The sequence below is a fragment of the Protomyctophum bolini genome, assembly GCF_963924005.1.
Source record: "Protomyctophum bolini genome assembly, chromosome: 3".
In the NCBI taxonomy this organism is placed as follows: Eukaryota; Metazoa; Chordata; class Actinopteri; order Myctophiformes; family Myctophidae; genus Protomyctophum; species Protomyctophum bolini.
The window spans coordinates 12231121-12248470 of NC_137864.1; the positions used below are offsets into that span (position 1 = coordinate 12231121).

General features: G+C 40.4%; 3 protein-coding genes across 4 annotated transcripts; all 3 read left to right on the forward strand.

The window, feature by feature from the left end:
- The first annotated feature begins 1292 nt into the window (after positions 1–1292).
- On the forward strand, positions 1293–3588 carry dnajb1b (DnaJ heat shock protein family (Hsp40) member B1b). Its single transcript, XM_080759555.1, has 3 exons — positions 1293–1648; positions 2351–2964; positions 3342–3588. Exons 1-3 carry the CDS (start codon positions 1429–1431, stop codon positions 3567–3569), a joined length of 1062 nt encoding a protein of 353 aa, XP_080615681.1. The 5' UTR covers positions 1293–1428; the 3' UTR covers positions 3570–3588.
- A 2081-nt stretch (positions 3589–5669) lies between these two features.
- LOC308312835 (uncharacterized protein) lies at positions 5670–10039 on the forward strand. 2 transcript variants are annotated; one of them, XM_080759563.1, is made up of 6 exons: positions 5670–6111; positions 6475–6810; positions 7802–7966; positions 8195–8284; positions 8490–8524; positions 8654–10039. In XM_080759563.1, the coding sequence occupies exons 1-6, from the start codon at positions 6069–6071 to the stop codon at positions 8807–8809; spliced, it is 825 nt and encodes a 274-aa protein (XP_080615689.1). In that variant the 5' UTR covers positions 5670–6068; the 3' UTR covers positions 8810–10039. The 2 variants fall into 2 exon arrangements, with proteins under 2 accessions (XP_080615689.1, XP_080615690.1); XM_080759564.1 differs by lacking the exon at positions 8195–8284.
- Positions 10040–14032: 3993 nt separating this feature from the next.
- Positions 14033–16987, forward strand: LOC308312834 (uncharacterized protein). The gene is made up of 6 exons (XM_080759562.1): positions 14033–14143; positions 14254–14571; positions 15173–15238; positions 15360–15395; positions 15630–15737; positions 15897–16987. Exons 1-6 carry the CDS (start codon positions 14098–14100, stop codon positions 16199–16201), a joined length of 879 nt encoding a protein of 292 aa, XP_080615688.1. The 5' UTR covers positions 14033–14097; the 3' UTR covers positions 16202–16987.
- The last annotated feature ends 363 nt before the right edge of the window (positions 16988–17350 follow it).

Genomic DNA, 17350 nt, shown 5'->3' on the forward strand with positions numbered 1-17350 from the left:
GGCCCGGTCACAACGAGATTCCCCCTGTCCAAAACGGACCAGAGACGGCCGAGATACGGCGGGGACCCCCGCGGACCCCCACCCGGGCACGGGGCCGAGTCCCTGAGGGCGGCCCGGTCGCAACGAGATTCCCCCTGTCCAAAACGGACCAGAGACGGCCGAGATACGCCGGGGACCCCCGCGGACCCCCACCCGGGCACGAGACCCACGGGGCCGAGTCCCTGAGGAGGGAACAAGGGAACGCCCTTTTCTGTTTCCGTTTATCTGTTTCCGTTTCCGTTTTTGTGTTTCCTCTACTCTGGTTGATGTTGACTTGCCCCGCCTCCCCATAGAGTAGGGCGCCTCCCCCCCTTGCAGCTACTTCCTGATCAATGCCCTCCCCCCTCGCAGAGACTTCCTGATCAATCAATCCTGCCCTGCAGTCAGACACTCTTGGTTCTTTTTGGTTAAGCGACTTGAAGGATGATGAACTCTTGATGCCAGGCAGCATTATAAAAACGTGACTGATAACTGTAGACCTGCAAAAACAGGAAAATCACAGAAAGAAAATACATTGACATAGTGTTTGTGGTAGAATTGAGTATTATACTGCCTTCATTATTATGTTTTATTATTTTTACAGTTCAGTGTGTGTGTGTGTGTGTGTGTGTGTGTGTGTGTGTGTGTGGGGGGGGGGGGGTATTTTTGGATACCCCAGACAGCTGACTTTTTGCATGATGTCATGTCACCAATGACAATGGCAGACAAACATAATATCATAATAATAATAGCCCCAGGAGGAATGTACAACTGTATATCCCAGGCCTGGAAAGTGACGTTATTTGTCTCTTAGTAAATACAATGACAACAGTCACAACACTAACTGGATCAACTCGAGATGGTTTAAGAGTACTTTTCATAAAGTTCAAGTCAAGTCTAAACATGCATTAATTTGTAAACAAATCAGACCTGTTTTTTAAGGCAACTGTCAAATTCAATCCCATAGCCTGGAAGAGGGACGGAGACCTTGCTGCTGTGATTGGTGATTGGTTACAGTGTTAGTTCAGAAGCAACTTTAAAACTAATACAAAAATAATTTCGTTCACTCAGTAAGGGGATCTTCCGTCTTTATAGTTTAGGCCAAGGGTTGACAGAGCAGTAGCCTTAATATTATTATTTATTATTAAACAAAAAAACAATTATTCCAAATCCCTGGTCAACGTGCGAGAGCGTCCCTCTGGCTAATGGGATGTGAACACTGAAGATAGAACCCAGAGCCTGGAGCCACCATAGAACCAGACTGTTCGTGGTGCTCATGGAACATGCTGGAACTTTCTACGGTGCGTTATAATAACATGGCCGATGAGCACCTACTGTCACTGTACATGCCTGCTGCTGAGAGATAGGTTCGCCTTTACAAAGTAACAACTAAACACACTAGACAACCCGATGGTCAAGATGGGCAAAGACTACTACAACATATTGGGCATTAAGAAAGGCGCTTCGGAGGACGACATAAAGAAAGCGTATCGCAAACAGGCTCTGCGGTTCCATCCCGACAAGAACAAGTCACCAGGAGCCGAGGAGAAGTTCAAGGAGATCGCAGAGGCTTACGATGTTCTGAGCGACCACAAGAAGAAAGATGTTTATGACCGGTTTGGTGAAGAAGGCAAGTGTTATATAAATATACATTCGTTTACTGTAAAAGTATAGTAAATTGGAACTTGGACGCATGTATAACTCACTCCTGTTAACCTTTATGGATTGATTGGATACTTTATTAGCAGTTTGGAAAAAAGGCACAGGAAATATTACAAATTGAAATAACAGTCGCCACTGTAATAGTCGAACAGAGTGACAGACTTCACTGTGATACACAGCCTAGGATTTTCTGTTTCAAATACTCTAAGGTTTCCAAACATTGTAATAGAGACTGAGAGCTTCTACAGTACATTATTATAATTTGTTTGAATTCCAAACAGCCAGATTATCAAAGCAAACATGAGATTGAGGGCGAGGCTTTTGGGGTGCGACGTGCGTTCATTCCGGACGGTTCTGCTGGGTGGAGCGGTGTGTCTTATCAAAAGTTTCCATGCATGACATAAAAAGACCAATTTAGGCACTGCGATCCACAAGTCACGATTATGAAAGAAAGGCCTTAATGTTTAGGGGTTTAAGTGCGTTATATGAATAGCCAATATATTCTTTCTAATCAGACTTAGCTAAATCAGACTTAGCCTCGATCATATTCACATGTATTCAGTATTGCCTGGCAAATTGTGGCAATATAGTGTATTGTATAGGCCTGTGATGAGGATAAGCAGCTTATCTCTCTCTCTCTCTTCCTCTCTCCTTCTCTCCCTAACTGCAGGTCTGAAGGGTGGAGGCCCCACAGGCGGTGGTCCCGGTGGTCCCGGTGGTCCTGGTGGTCCTGGCACTTTCAACTACTCTTTCCAGGGTGATCCTCATGTCATCTTTTCAGAGTTCTTTGGTGGCCGCAACCCCTTTGACCAGTTCTTTGGTAACGGGGGCATGGGCGAAAACATGGACACGGATGACCCATTTGCACGCTTTGGGATGCCAGGTGGTGGAATGGGGGGCTTACCCCGTTCATTCAGCACTGGGATGGGAGGTATGGGGGGTCATGGTGGTAGTAGTATTGTGAAGCGCCAGGACCCTCCTGTGGTGCATGAACTGCGCGTGACCCTGGAAGAAGTGTTCTCGGGCTGCACCAAGAAGATGAAGATCTCCCACAAACGTCTGAATCCTGACAGGCAAACGATAAGAACAGAGGACAAGATCCTTGAGGTGGCGATAAAGAGGGGATGGAAGGAGGGGACCAAAATCACTTTCCCCAAAGAAGGTGACGAGACCCACTCCAACATTCCCGCTGATGTAGTGTTCGTTTTAAAGGACAGGCCTCATCCAGTGTTCCGACGCGACGGCTCCGACATCATTTACCCAGCCAAGGTCTCCCTTAAAGAAGTAAGTTATTATCACATCAGCAGCTTTCACATATTGTCATCATTCTGTATCTGTATGCACTATATGCATGGTAAAATGTAAATTCAAGCAAATGCTTTTTAGCTACATATTATTACCCACTTAAATCATATACTTCATTGATTTGGGTTCTCCAGGGGTGTATATATCTATACTAGGTCTGCTATATGTCCTCTACAACAAAACTCTTTGCAGAAATGTGCAAATCTACAAGCTCACAACTGTTATTTTTGACAAATGTTCCCCCCGGAATTAGGACCACACTGTGGTTAAGATATCATTGGAAATTGTAATTTGGAATGGATGATGTTACCAAAATGTGAATGAATAACTTTGCTCTTTTCTTTGGCTCCTTTTAGGCCTTGTGTGGCAGCACAGTCATTGCACCCACATTGGATGGCAGGACCATACCTGTGACAACCACTGACATTGTGCGGCCAGGGATGAAACGGCGCATCACAGGGGAAGGGCTGCCATTGTCCAAGTCCCACAGTCGTCGCGGTGACCTCGTGGTGGAATACGAGGTGAAATTTCCTGAGAACCTTAGTCAGAATGCACGAGACGTGATCGCCCAGGTGCTGCCATAAATGTTAGGACAAGAAGCAAGTTGCTTCTTGTCCTAACATGCAACAAGGACTCGCTTATGGGGAAGAGTTCTGTTATTATTTAGCTCAATGCTGCCAAGACTTTGACTGAGCTGAACTAGCCTGGCATGGCCAGAGTAATATCTCTGTGTAGATATTAGTCTGGAATCTCTGTGTGGAACCTGCCTTTCCATGGGACGGATTTTCCCCACACAGTATTTGCATACTGGGCCCTGATTGATGCCCCATAACTTTGGGGGCAGGGAAATCACATCCGAGCGGGGCCAGACTAATCCGCCAAGGGCTTTATTTTTTAATTTTTTTTCCCACTGGCAGATTCGTATGGTTTCGGGCTGAACATAAACTATAGGCTAAGGAATAAAAGTGATACTACTGTCTGGTGGATGGGGTGAATGTTCTATAATTTGAGTGGGGATTGTACTTCATTGCACTTGATAATTTAAAGTGACATCACTTTAAGAGTTTGTGATGTATAGTATGTACTGTATACATTATAAAACAATCTAAATATCCTGAGCATTTCAGACAGCTTGGAATGGTTTAGGAAAAAAATACCTTTTTTATGGTTTTCTGTCGGTTTGTGTGGAGTGGAGTTTTTTTTAAATTTTTGACAGGAGTAAGTTATTCACCAGCGATGTCAACATCTTTTGTAACAAATAAAATGTCTTACTCCAAATAATACAAAGTTAATATATGGTGTGTGTGGGTGTGTGTGTGTGTGTGTGTGTGTGTGTGTGTGTGTGTGTGTGTGTGTGTGTGTGTGTGTGTGTGACGTGGGTGTTGGGTTTATTGTGTTGAACACAAATTATACTTGAATAAAAATAGTTTTTATAGGCTGCCCTAATTGATGTCCCCTGCTGGTGGGGTATGCGGGTGAGAAGTATAGATAAAACCTGTGTATAAAAACAACTATTATTCAAATACATTATTATACCTATATATATTTGATACTTTTAAATAAATATGAAATGACCATGAACATAATTGATGAAGTTTATTCTCTGGAAAAGGAATTATGTCCCCTTTCTATGCCAAATCTATTTCAGATTCATTGCTTAGACATTGTTATATCCTGATCATAATGTATTTTCTAATCTATTATTATTGAAATGTCTATCCTTAGTATATGGATCTGTGTAATTGTATACAAATTAATGTACATTCCCATCAACTAAGCTAACTAAGATAGTAACTTGGGAGGTTACCCCCTCTAGGGGCAGTGACCTGTTCTACACAGGGTTAATGGGAACCATTATGGTTCTATCAAATCATATAATTTGCGCTTCAAGTTAGTGATTAACCATGGCATATTCAGCAATGCCTGTGCCTATTCCAGTTTTATGTTCAGAAATCATAAACATATATTTAGTTTGGCCAATGTATACCTTTCCACAGGGACAGCATTCTTATGCTCATTTGGGAGCCCGTGCATTACTGGTGTGGTGTGTAAAGCCCAAACCACACCAAAGAGTCACCATGCAACTCCTTGGGTCCAAACGGTTGCAAGGAGTTAACGCTAAACCCTTTGGTGTGTTTTGGGCCATTGAATTCCATGCGTTGATGTGGTCAACGTGCAACAAGACATATCACACCGCAGGGACAACGCTAAAAACGTCTTGACCCTTTGGTGTGGTTAGGGCTTGATATGTCTTGTTGCACGTCGTTGACCCACTAGTGATAGTTGACTAGTGATAGTTGTTTGTTTGTTTGTTTGATTGATTGATTGATTGATTGATTGAATGGTACATTATTAACATAATTGCAAATATAGCACAGAAGAGTAACTTTAAATAGAAATACAATGCTAAAAGGATTGAACCCAAGAAAGTGAGAGAGCATAATGGCTTGTTTCCATTGGGGTCAAATTCATTGAAACATTTTGTAACAGACAAATATACAACAAGGGGTGTAACTAGGGGACCTGCCGTGCCAATACTCAGTCATGATGCTTATTTTTTCCTTCTTTTTTGCAGATGCAGATGAGCATTCATACTTTAGACTAGAGCCTTGTGCGCATGCAGACTGATTCTCAGTAAACTTGAGGAGCAGCAGTGAATGAATCAGTGAATGAATCAACCTGAGGCCCGAACTGACCTGAATTAGAGATGGGGTTGGAGATAGGGAGAAAGCAGGATGTGTTCACGCTGTAAATATATCCTGAAGAAAACCGTTTAATATAGTGACTGCAGGGGAACGTTTAATGGTTAGATAGGGACCCAGGGGAACGTTGAATAGTTTTCATTTCATGATCTAACCACGAAAGGCAGGACGCATCCACTTCATTTGCTTCTTGTACAATCAGATTATTGTACTTGTGATATCTTTTATCAGATCACCCATCTTCTCCATGAAGCCCTGGAATTAAGTTCTTCTTAGAGCATTCTGTTTTCGCTCTACTAAAAAACACACCACAGTCTTCTTCAGAATCGTAAATTGCTTTTCTATTTTCCTTGGGAGGTCTGCTGGTTTACAGGATAAAGCATGAGGATTCTACATACTGGCATCCTTTGCTTCTTCTTCTCAGGTTTTGTTGTATTTCACCTTTAACCATTCATGTCAAGTATTTGATGTTATTTTCAAATAGCAAACGGAAAACGGTGATTTGGTTTCTGATGTGCTCTGTATTTGTTTTATTGATTGCCATTTGTATTGAGAAAATTGCATATACAGTAAATATTTGCCTTTAAATTTATCGAGCATGCCTCCTTGGCAAATATATTTTATGTTTTATTTTTTAATACAATTTTAATTAAAGCAATAAGCATACTGTACATACAATGTATCCATTTTAAACTCCTAGAGTGTACATATCCTTCCTCTCAGTATTTCCGACATGATTAGTCAAGAACATACAACAATTAAATGTGCCAATGTCTTTGTTCTATAGCTGCGTGTGTGGAGGCCTCCACGGAGTTGGAAGCTATTGGGTTTGTTGGAAGAGAGGTGTCCATCCAATGTTCACATGAATGGCCCACAAACACCAGCTATGACAACTACAATAAATACTTCTGTAGGGACATGTGCTCCAGCCAAGACATTCTTCTTCAGAGCGAGGGGAAGGAGTCCATTGTTACAGAGCAAGGGCGATACCGCATGGAACACAACAGAGGTGATGGAGTCTTCACTGTATCCATAAGGAGTCTGGAGAAGACGGATGCAGGGAGATATCACTGCGGAGTGGACACACTCTTTGACCAAGAGGTTCATCTCAAAGTTCTCCATGGTAATTTGTTATTTATCAAAGCTTAAACCTTTTTTCATTATTTTATTCAGTAGTTTCTATACCTCTAAAGTTTAAACTCAATTTACTCCTCCCCTTGCAAGTACAATCTAACATCAGCTGCCAGTTATCTTGAGGGCAATGCATTATATAATCATTCAAAAATATTTAATTAATAACAAAGTAATATAACACATTACTATAATAAATTGTGCATGTCATGTAATGGACTACTTTCAGAAAAAAAATCTGTTTGTTCACTTAATTAATACCAGTAATATTATTGAGGCATTCTTCCATTTAGGCTTCCATTTAACATTATGCCTATTCTATTTTGTGCTTCATTTGAGTTTTGTGAAAGTAATGCAACAGTAACGCAAAAGTAACAAATGATCAAAAGTAAATTTGTAACATTTTGAAAGTAACTTCCCCAACTCTGGTGTAGTTTTAGGTCAAGGACAGATAAGAGTTTGTTTGGTGACATTTACATACTACATTGCATATTCTTTTTTCATTTTTTTTTCATTCATAATTATTATTTCCTTAAATAGGAATAGTTTTGTCCAGGCTAGAGCACTAATCTAATCTAAGTATAATGTTGACCTGTCACAAAGGATCCAGATCATTTAGTTAGTTAATGAAGCATGAGGCAGTTTTTCTTAAGCTGTTCAAATAAAATGAAATAATTACAACCAAATATTTAATAAAATAGGGATAGCAGTGACTTGTATAAAATCAAAATGTCAATAGTGGAAACACAAGGACAGGCTATGTATTGTAGATAATTTCACAGTAGCCTAACCAAACTAGATCTTGTGATGTCTCCCTCTTACATCAAACATTACAATGGTCACACACTCGAGTGTCTCACACACACACACACACACACACACACACACACACACACACACACACACACACACACACACACACACACACACACACATGCTCTCCCTCATTCATTGATACTAACTCTTTGTTGGTGCTTTCAAAGCTTCTTTCAGAGTTTCCCCTAGTCCACATTTCTCCAATGTAAGTCTGCAAACCACAACTGATGCAATGTACGCAGGGAGCTATCTGTCAATGGGTGGATCGGCACCAGCAGCAGTAACAGTAACACATCCATCCACAAAACGCCCTAAATCAACGCACCATGCAGGTAAACTAGCTACAGCTTTCTTAGGACGTCTCAGAATTTTTTTGAGTTGGAGTCCTGTTCATGTTGAATACACTGATGCAGCTAATTCATTCTATTGAAGATTTAACAGCCAACAACAGCCAATCTTTCAGAAATTCAGATATTTGATGATAATAAATCAAAACTGTCCAAATAAAGTGTAACATATGTTCAATTTAATCACCTCGCACAAATCTGTTATGTGTCCAGGCACCACAGTGATCTTCATTGTTTTTGTGAGTTTGGCTGCCCTGGTGTGTGCTCTCATCCCTTTTATATTCTGCATACGGAGCCATAACGGTATGTGACACATGAGGGCCCAGTATAGGGTTTCACTTTCAGGCTGTTCTGAACGTTCTTTGTAACTGTTTCCCAGGGAAATTACATCAGACAAGCTGTTAGTTCACTTGTTTTTCAGTATGCTTTGGGCATACCCTTTCTAAAGAGCAAGAGAAACCGTTAAACATGCATGCTCTTACAATAACGCCTTGTCTTTACTATACAGGTCCATGTGGACTTGATGCAGAGAAAGGTGGAAAAGTGAGTAACCATCATCTACTACCTATTAAGTATAAATATGAACTGATTCATCTCAATTGTTATGACTCGTGTTCATCAACATGTAGGGTTAAAAAGGAATTTGTCTTAGAGATAATTCTTTGATTATAGGATGATTACAATGATGTCAGCGAAGAACAAGAAAGCGTCCCAACCCAACGTGCAGTGAGGCTACAGCGTGTCGTAACATACGTTGACTCCAAGGCCACGGATGCCGACCAGTATGACGCCATCTACCAGGCACTGGACCCCAAACCTCTGAAGTGAGGTTTGGGGTTTTTGCTCTGAACAGTGTACAAAGACAAGATGATTATATTATACACACTGATATCATTCAGTTCTGATGTATGTTTCTTTATACTTACACATTTTATACTACACTCCTCAAAAAGCATTCCTATAAATAACTGTTTTTGTTTTCCCCTGCCTTTTACTGATCTTGTGTTATCTTGATTTGTTTAATGTTTGGGTATTTCTTGTTTATTACGTTCATTATGATAGATCATGTCACTTATTTGTTTTTCTATTTTTTTCTATTGTGAATTTGTCTTGTTATTATTCCTCTGCAGCACTGTGTGGCTCATGCCTAGAAAGGTGCTATATAAATAAAGTTATTATTATCTTCCATGACAAGCAAGCACGTATAAAAAGAATACTGCTACTATATATTTCATCCTCCTTCTAATAGGAGTATGGGGTATCTTTTAGAATGATCATGATGATATTTATATTTTTTGTAATAATCTAATAATGATTTAGAATGTATGGTTAGTTTAGGCATTTATATTATTGACTTATTTACACATGATATAAGGCCCAGATGTGAGTTTATGATCATTTTTTAAATCCTTTATTATGGGGTCAATAATTCTTGATTCCACCTTGGCCAGTGTTTAGAGTGGTAGGGCCAGTGATCTATCATACAATGCTTACCAATAATTAAACACCTTAAAGGGGGTCAAGGTGATATTCTTTGTATGTCTCTCCAAATGCATCTCTGTCTCAGAAAATACTTTTTTAGGTCTGGACTCAGGACACCAATTTTATCCAAACGGGATCTCTTTGCTATCTATCTAATATACAAAGTCAGTGGAAGTAATTAGGGAATTAAGAGAATGTAAATGTGGCCAGGTTTGGGAAAGAATTTTGTACAATTACATTTTGTGCTCTGCTTAAAATAGTCAAACTACCCCAATTATATTGGAGATGACCATTCTCCCTGACCCTGGCCTCCTGTGGTGTGCATACAGTATGTTTGTGTTTTTCTTTTTTTTTTATCCTATTGTCATTAGTTACTAACCTGACGCTGCCAGATCCAAGAAGCTTGCCCCCATCTGGCAGCGTCAGGTTAATTAGTTACTGCTATAGTAAAGAATTCTGATTGGAAAAAGAAAACTCTGTATTTTGTGTTGCTCGCCAGCTTTATTTTTCCTGTTGGTGTTTGTTTTAGTTTTTCGGACTTTTTCCTGTTTTGTTTCAGAGTGATTCTGTAAAGTGATCTGATGATAATGTCTCCATTAATTGTCAATAAACAAATATTTAAAATAAAAAAGAGGGAAAAAAAGAAAGAAAGAAAAAAAAGTCTGCACAAGTCTAGGCTGGGGAATGGGGACACTGTTGAGGATTCATAAAGGTGAGGTTTGTGATTTACTAACTGATGAAAGAGGAAGAGGTTTACATATGAGAAATGTTGTGCACGCACGCATTCACACACACACACACACACACACACACTAACCCATTTAAGACGAAACCTTTACTACTGAAGGTCACAGATTCATGCTGCCGCTGCAACGTTTACACTGTGTGGATTAATAGTACTGGCTGGGAGTGATGGGAACAAACTGGAATTCCCTCAAGATTTTCATTATCAGTATAATAAATATCACAGGTAAGCTAGATAAGTGCTATTATAGAACTATTGTGACTGTGACCTATATCAGAAATGACCCGAGTCACCTATACTCTGTAAAGGGTTTTACAGTATATTTGATGGCCTGCACTTTCATCTATGTCATGCTTGGCAGTTGGCATTATGATGCGCTCTCTGAACCAACACAGCATTGTTATTTTCTACATGATTAGGCAGGCTGCTTATGTGTCGTTCTGTCTGACAGCTCTCAGTCATGGTAGGACCACAGTTGTGACAGGGGCAGAAGACCAGCGTTTAGAGTTCAGATGTGAGTACCCGCCAAGCCAGTGGAACTACACCAAGTACTTATGCCGCGTAGACGACAGTCTGTCCTGCGAGCATCTGATGATCAACACCAATAAACATGACCAGTGGGTGAAAGAGGGACGACTTTCACTGTACGACAACATCACCGGAGGGTTCTTCATCATCAGTGTGGATAAACTCACTCCAAAGGACAGTGGGAGGTACTGGTGTGGGGTGGATATCCCCTCTGCCGCTGATTACCTTAGTGAGATACAGCTGCATGTTTCCCCTGGTAAGTAGAGTAATGCTGTTTATGTCTTAAGTTACAAAATGTACAAGATAAACTGCCTCCCAAAATCTTAGAGAAAATATTTGGAACACAATTTACAACCACAAAATATCTCTAAAATGAATGTGTGAATAACATATTTTGACTTATTTTAAAAATAGAATCCAGAGATGGATATCTGCAAATCAGTTAAAGCTGGTACTGCTTATACGGTACTTGTTCATCTTATAAGACAGAATATAAATAACTGTACCATTCCTTAGTTTATGGATTCATATAATGCTACATAAGGTACATATTACTTCTAGTTAAACTTTCTGTGTGGTGGTCACTATGGTGTTCTTTTCTTGTAAATGCATGTGAGAGCACTTTTGCTAAAAGAGAACCGTGTATAGTTTACTGTCATCATGGCTGTTCCTCTTTACAGAACTTTCTGTTCATAGACAACTGAACTGTGCTATAATATGTAGGCCTACTAAATATCACCATTTCTATTTTTGTTACCTCTGACTACCAACTAACTAATTCACATTTTGCTGCATTTACCTAGAAACTACAGAAACTACAATAGCTGTGTCACTGTCTCCAGTGGACGTTACACGTGACAGTGAGTAGTGAATTGGTGGAGTGTGTGTGTTTTTTTTCATGGGTGTGTTTATTTGTGTACATGTGGGTAGGTTTATGGCAATATGTATGGGCCTGCATGGTGTCTTACAGTGTATATGCAATTATGCATGCATGCTTGTGTATCTATGTGTGAAAATCAGAAATGCCAGGTGGACTGAAGTTGTTGCTCTCTTTTCCAGAGTCTCTGCTGCCACTGGTCCTTGTTGCAGTAATGTGTGCGGCTGCACTGCTGTTTGTGTGTGTTTTCACACTCTCTCTCCAGCAGGTTTTCAAACACCGAAACTCAGGTGTACACCACAATAAAGAGGTTTAGTTTTGTTTGTTTTCTCCATGTGCCAGATTCCCCCCATCCCAATGTGAAGGTAAAGTGCCATAGCCATAGGTGTGTAAATATACCAGAGAGAGGATATTTCATTTTTTACTTTGATAATGGACAGAAGTAGGCCCTAGCTGCCCTACCCATAGGCTTAGACAGTGAATGTGACGTACACCGTTGAAAGTAAAAGGGACTTACCTCTCAACATCTCTGCCCGTACTTTGAGTTCAATGAATCAGGTCCACTTCTCTATACCTAAATTATGGCCATCAGCGTGTTGACTATACTGATACTCTGAAACTGTACTGTAAAATGTGAATGTATCCATCGGAGTGTAGTGAGTCAAAGGAACACTCTGGGTTTTACATTGTACCTGTCCTGTTTTATGATTTGCATACCTGCTCAGATCTCATGTGACTATGAGACTATGAACCCCTCTGGAAGTGTTGGACTTGAGCTCTCAGACTGCACAGGCACAGGAGCAGCCGTGTCAGTACCTCCTCCACCTGCTCTCTACTCCAATGCTATCATGAAGAATGGGGAGCCTGCTGACAGTACTAGTGTCTGTCTGGGTTTCAGTGACCATGTGTCAGGACAGTACCAAAACCTTGGCTTGCAAGACGAGCACATCTACCACCATCTCAATCCAACAGCCGATCATAATGATTGAGAGGCAATACCTCTCGTTTAACCATAAGTGTAAGTTAAAGTACATTCAGATAAATAAATTGACTTGTGATATCAGTGAGTGTGTCTTGTATATGTGTTCATTTATTAGCAGAAATACACGAAAGAAGAAGAAGATAGCGGTCCTGAGGTAAAACAGAAAATGTCAGTGCAAGAGCTCTCAAAGAGCACTTACTGTCCCCCCCCCCCCCCCCCCCCCCCCCCCCCTTACTGTACACTATTATTTATTTTGATTTATAACTGTTTATATGACGTTTATGCAGGACTGGACATTTTTATGCCATTAAATGTTACGGTTAATTGAATATGGAGGACCCCAATGGAAACAAGCCATGGGCTTTCTTGGGTTTTAAATCTAGCAGACCTTGTATTGAACTGTACTTTCCTGTGCCTTTTTGCATAAAGTATTCTATCAATCAATCAGCAAAGCCATAAGAAAAAGGCAGCCATAGTGGTGTTTGGGTCTGTGTATAATCCACTGTTAGTGTTTTCCAGTGCTGATGATGGATGGTGGGAGTGGCAGTAGAGATTGGAGGCGTGTCGTGGAGATTGTGACACACCTGGGCCTCATCACCAACAAGTATAAAAGAGAACAGCCCACAAGCCCTCTTTTGCCATTGTAACAAACACCACATGTTGCTGAGACCCTGTTCTGTGAAACAATACTATAGTCAGACAAAGTCACTAGTCTGACAAAGTTCTTAGTCAAAGTTACTTTAATCAACTCAACTCATATAAATCACTGTCCAAGCCCATTGTTTTCTGTTTAGTTAGGGAGCCTAGATTGTGATTTTCCTTTTGGTGTAGTTTTTGGTGTAGGATTGTTTCTTTTCTAGGTAGGGTTGGGGGGAGTTTTGTTTGTTATTTTAGCATTGGCCACCCTGACGACATATATATACACGCTTGCCCTATATGTTCTAAATATTGTGAAGCCTTTTTTTTCTAAATGTACACATTTTTGCCTGAATTGGTTTGTGATCCTTGACAGCCACAACATATATTACTCCTTTGGAGCCAAGACCCCATATAGGGTCATAATGTCGTAATAGAGCTAGATTCTGAGAAGTGGAGGGAGGCCTTGAATGGTTTTGCACAGGCAAATGAAAACAGCTAACTGTGCCTACTACTGCTCATGTCCATAACCTATTTTATGTAGCTAATTTCCTTATTTTATTACATATTGTCTACTTGATTATTATGGTGCCATGCGTCCCCCATCCTTTGTTGCGCCCTGAGAGGGTATAGCCAAGATCTTTTAAATATGCCTTGAAAGATAAAGTGATGACAATATTGCTAAACACATGAGTTGACACAACCTAGAGGAAACTGTCTTGGCAGACTGAGAGAAAATGAGGAAATTCAGAGATAAAAATTTTGAGGAACCTGCAACATATAAAGTAATACAACTCATACGCATTTGTAAATGAGTGTGAGATACTCTGGGTATCATACGAAAAGGATTGTCGTGTGTGAATGATATGAACATGGAGATGGTTTTCCTTGCCATAGTCATTCTTCTGAGAGGTGAGTTTATTAGACCACGCCTCACAACCACATACAATCTCTCTTGTCACAATTACTCATTGTTAACAGAAAATATCTGCTGACCCTTATTTTCCATTACCTTCCGACAGTGTTATGTGGCGTTGAATCTGTGGATGTGAGGGCGGAAGGGACGGAGGGAGGCCTGGTCAAAATAATATGCTCTCACAGCAATGCATTTCATAATGCCAAATACTTCTGCAAGAATGCATGTAATTATGCAGATGTCCTAATCTATACTGAAGGAAAACAAATGTTTTCAAATGAGAAATACAGCATTCAGGATAAGGGAAACACATTCATCGTGACCATAAATAAACTGACAAAGGGTGATGAAGGCCGGTACTGGTGTGGAATACAGAGAGGTGGTCTTGACACATACAATGAAGTACTTCTCAGAGTTTTAGATGGTGAGTTTATTAACAACAATATTATTGTTTTAGTTACGTAATGGCAGTTTAGTTTTAGTGTTTTTGTTTAGTTTTTAAGTTAGTTAAGATATTGTCATTTTCCTTTCATAATAGCATCACCATAATTACACAATACAATTTGCATTCAGCTTCTGTATTTCTTGTATAATTTTGTCGGGCGACAAATTAGACAGAGAAGATTTTAACTAGGCCGTGGTTGACATCTGAACCTATTCAAAACAAACAAAATAAAGTAATCTGTTTCACCAGGTCTGAGGAAGACCTGTTAGGTTGAAATGTGTGGGAGAGGTAAACAATGGGACATTTATGGGTATTGGGCCGTGCACCTTGAGACTTTTGTTTAATCTGGAGTGTTGTAGGCATTCTGCTTTGCAGTGCTTTCTCATAGAATAATAATACTTCTAATTATTAATAATACTACTAATAATACTAATAATTATTATCTTGTAGCATGAATGTATAGTACCGTAAGTGAAACATGTTGACTCATTGAACTGAGTTGTGCATATTTGTCCATTTCTATTTCTTCATGTCTCATGCTCCACCTTTCTCTCTGACTCACCATTACACCATTACAAAGCACCCACTACTACTACTACTACTACTACTACTACTACTACTACTACTACTACTACTACAACAGCAGGTAAGACATGGTGGTGGCATGAGACAACATACGAACATAACTCAACTCATTCAATATCTCTTGTCCATTCATTCTTTTTTTCTTTCACTCTTTATTTGTGTTAATCTCCTCCACTTTTAAGATACACTGGGAGAAAATGAAAATTATTCAACCCAAGGTAAGTGTGTGTGTGTGTGTGTGTGTGTGTGTGTGTGTGTGTGTGTGTGTGTGTGTGTGTGTGTGTGTGCGTGCATGCGTGCGTGCGTGCGTGCGTGTGTGCGTGCGTGCGTGCGTGCACACGTGTGAGAGAGTTAGTGAGATAGAGATAGATAGAGGGGAGAGAGAGAGAGAGAGAGAGAGAGAGAGACCATAACTGACATGTGTGCCCTTGTCCATGTCCTTTCCTGCCCAGGTCAACTGATAAATATTGGAGCAGGACTCGGAGTTGCTGTGGTACTGCTTGCACTCGTTATCATAGTATTCATCAGACTACGAAAGAGAGGAATCAGGATATCCAGTGGTATGACACAAACAGACTCATGGGCATTATGTGCACAACAGAGGAAGTTACAATAGATATGCATTATGACACATTATGAAACATCATTTGGGGAGGGTGTTTGTGTAGTTCCTTGCTGAAATGATTATGCTGAACGTCATTATGTACTTTACATCTTAGACCTCTGTTGTGACATCGGTGCCATCCACTCAACTTTGAATGGGAATCGAGAAACAGAAGTCAGAACACCACCACTCATTCAGCACCAGGGAACAGTCATCTCCAACTCCAACATGATCACGCCTTTGGATTCTCAAGTCAAACTGGATGGTGGCATCTCTATGCCCGTAAGCACTGAGACTGATGCCGATGGCCTCTTGTACTCCTCTGTCGCCTTTGAAAACACAGCACACCGCAGGCGCAGTGCTGTCACAGTGACACTTGATGAAGAATCTGTTGTATATGATACTGTTGGAGTGCCATAGTTTTGTACCTTTCTGTTTTGTATGTGTCTATGAAGTTAACATTTGGGGTCTGCAACCTTTTCGACATGAAGTGCTGTGTCTTTATTTTCTTGATAGTCGAGGTGCCATATCGACGTTTAATTATGACACCACATCCAAACTATATATTTCCATCTGATTTTGATTGTTCATACATGAACAATGTATGATTTTTAGACTCAATTATTATTTTTACCACTGTCTCTCCAGTCAGAGTTCAATGAATGTGAGTCTAAATTAATGTAGAATTATGTGCAGGATGTAATTTGCATACAGATGTGAGTGGACTTAATGTAACTGTAAACCTTTTTTTATATACATTTATAAGAAAAATCAACTCTCACACTTGTGCCAGTGTGCCAGTGATCACCCTCTGCTGTGCCAATGTTGGCACCCGTGACTAAGGTTGCCTACCCTAATAGACCCCTAGGTTTGGTTATAATATTCAAATGTCTTCCCTGTGTATTTATGGTTTCTTCCAGAAAGCCTTTGAGTTAAAAGGCCCAATCGAAATACACCATTTTAGTGACACACAAAATTATCCCCTCCCCAAAAACCCGTCCCCCATTATCATACCAGTAAGACGCTCTGAGGGCGAGAAGTGCACGCATCGGCCTGGGTGACGGCAGACTGCAGGGCATGGGGGTCAGTTCAACATATGGAATGAATTCTGTACTGGCCATATATGGAGCGTGTCTTGAGTGTACAGGGTTTGATAAGGTCAGATCAGCATATGGAATGTCAGAACAGGTCAGCTCCATATATGGAGATCTATAAGGATGGCAGTGGGGGCAGTGTCTTGAGTGTGGGTTGACGAGGGCCCAGGCCGGGCCTTAAAGTCTTCTTTTTGTTTATTTTATTTATTTTTGTCTTTAAGAAAGTTAAAGCATATGTTTCTATATATTTTTTCAAATGCTCAGTAAATAATGAATCTTAACATGTATAATCTCAGAACTCTGTAATTTTTTTAATTATTTATAATATACATATATACAGTACACACACACACACACACACACACACACACACACACACACACACACACACACACACACACACACACACACACACACACACACACAGTCACACACACACACACACACACACACACACACACACACACACACACAC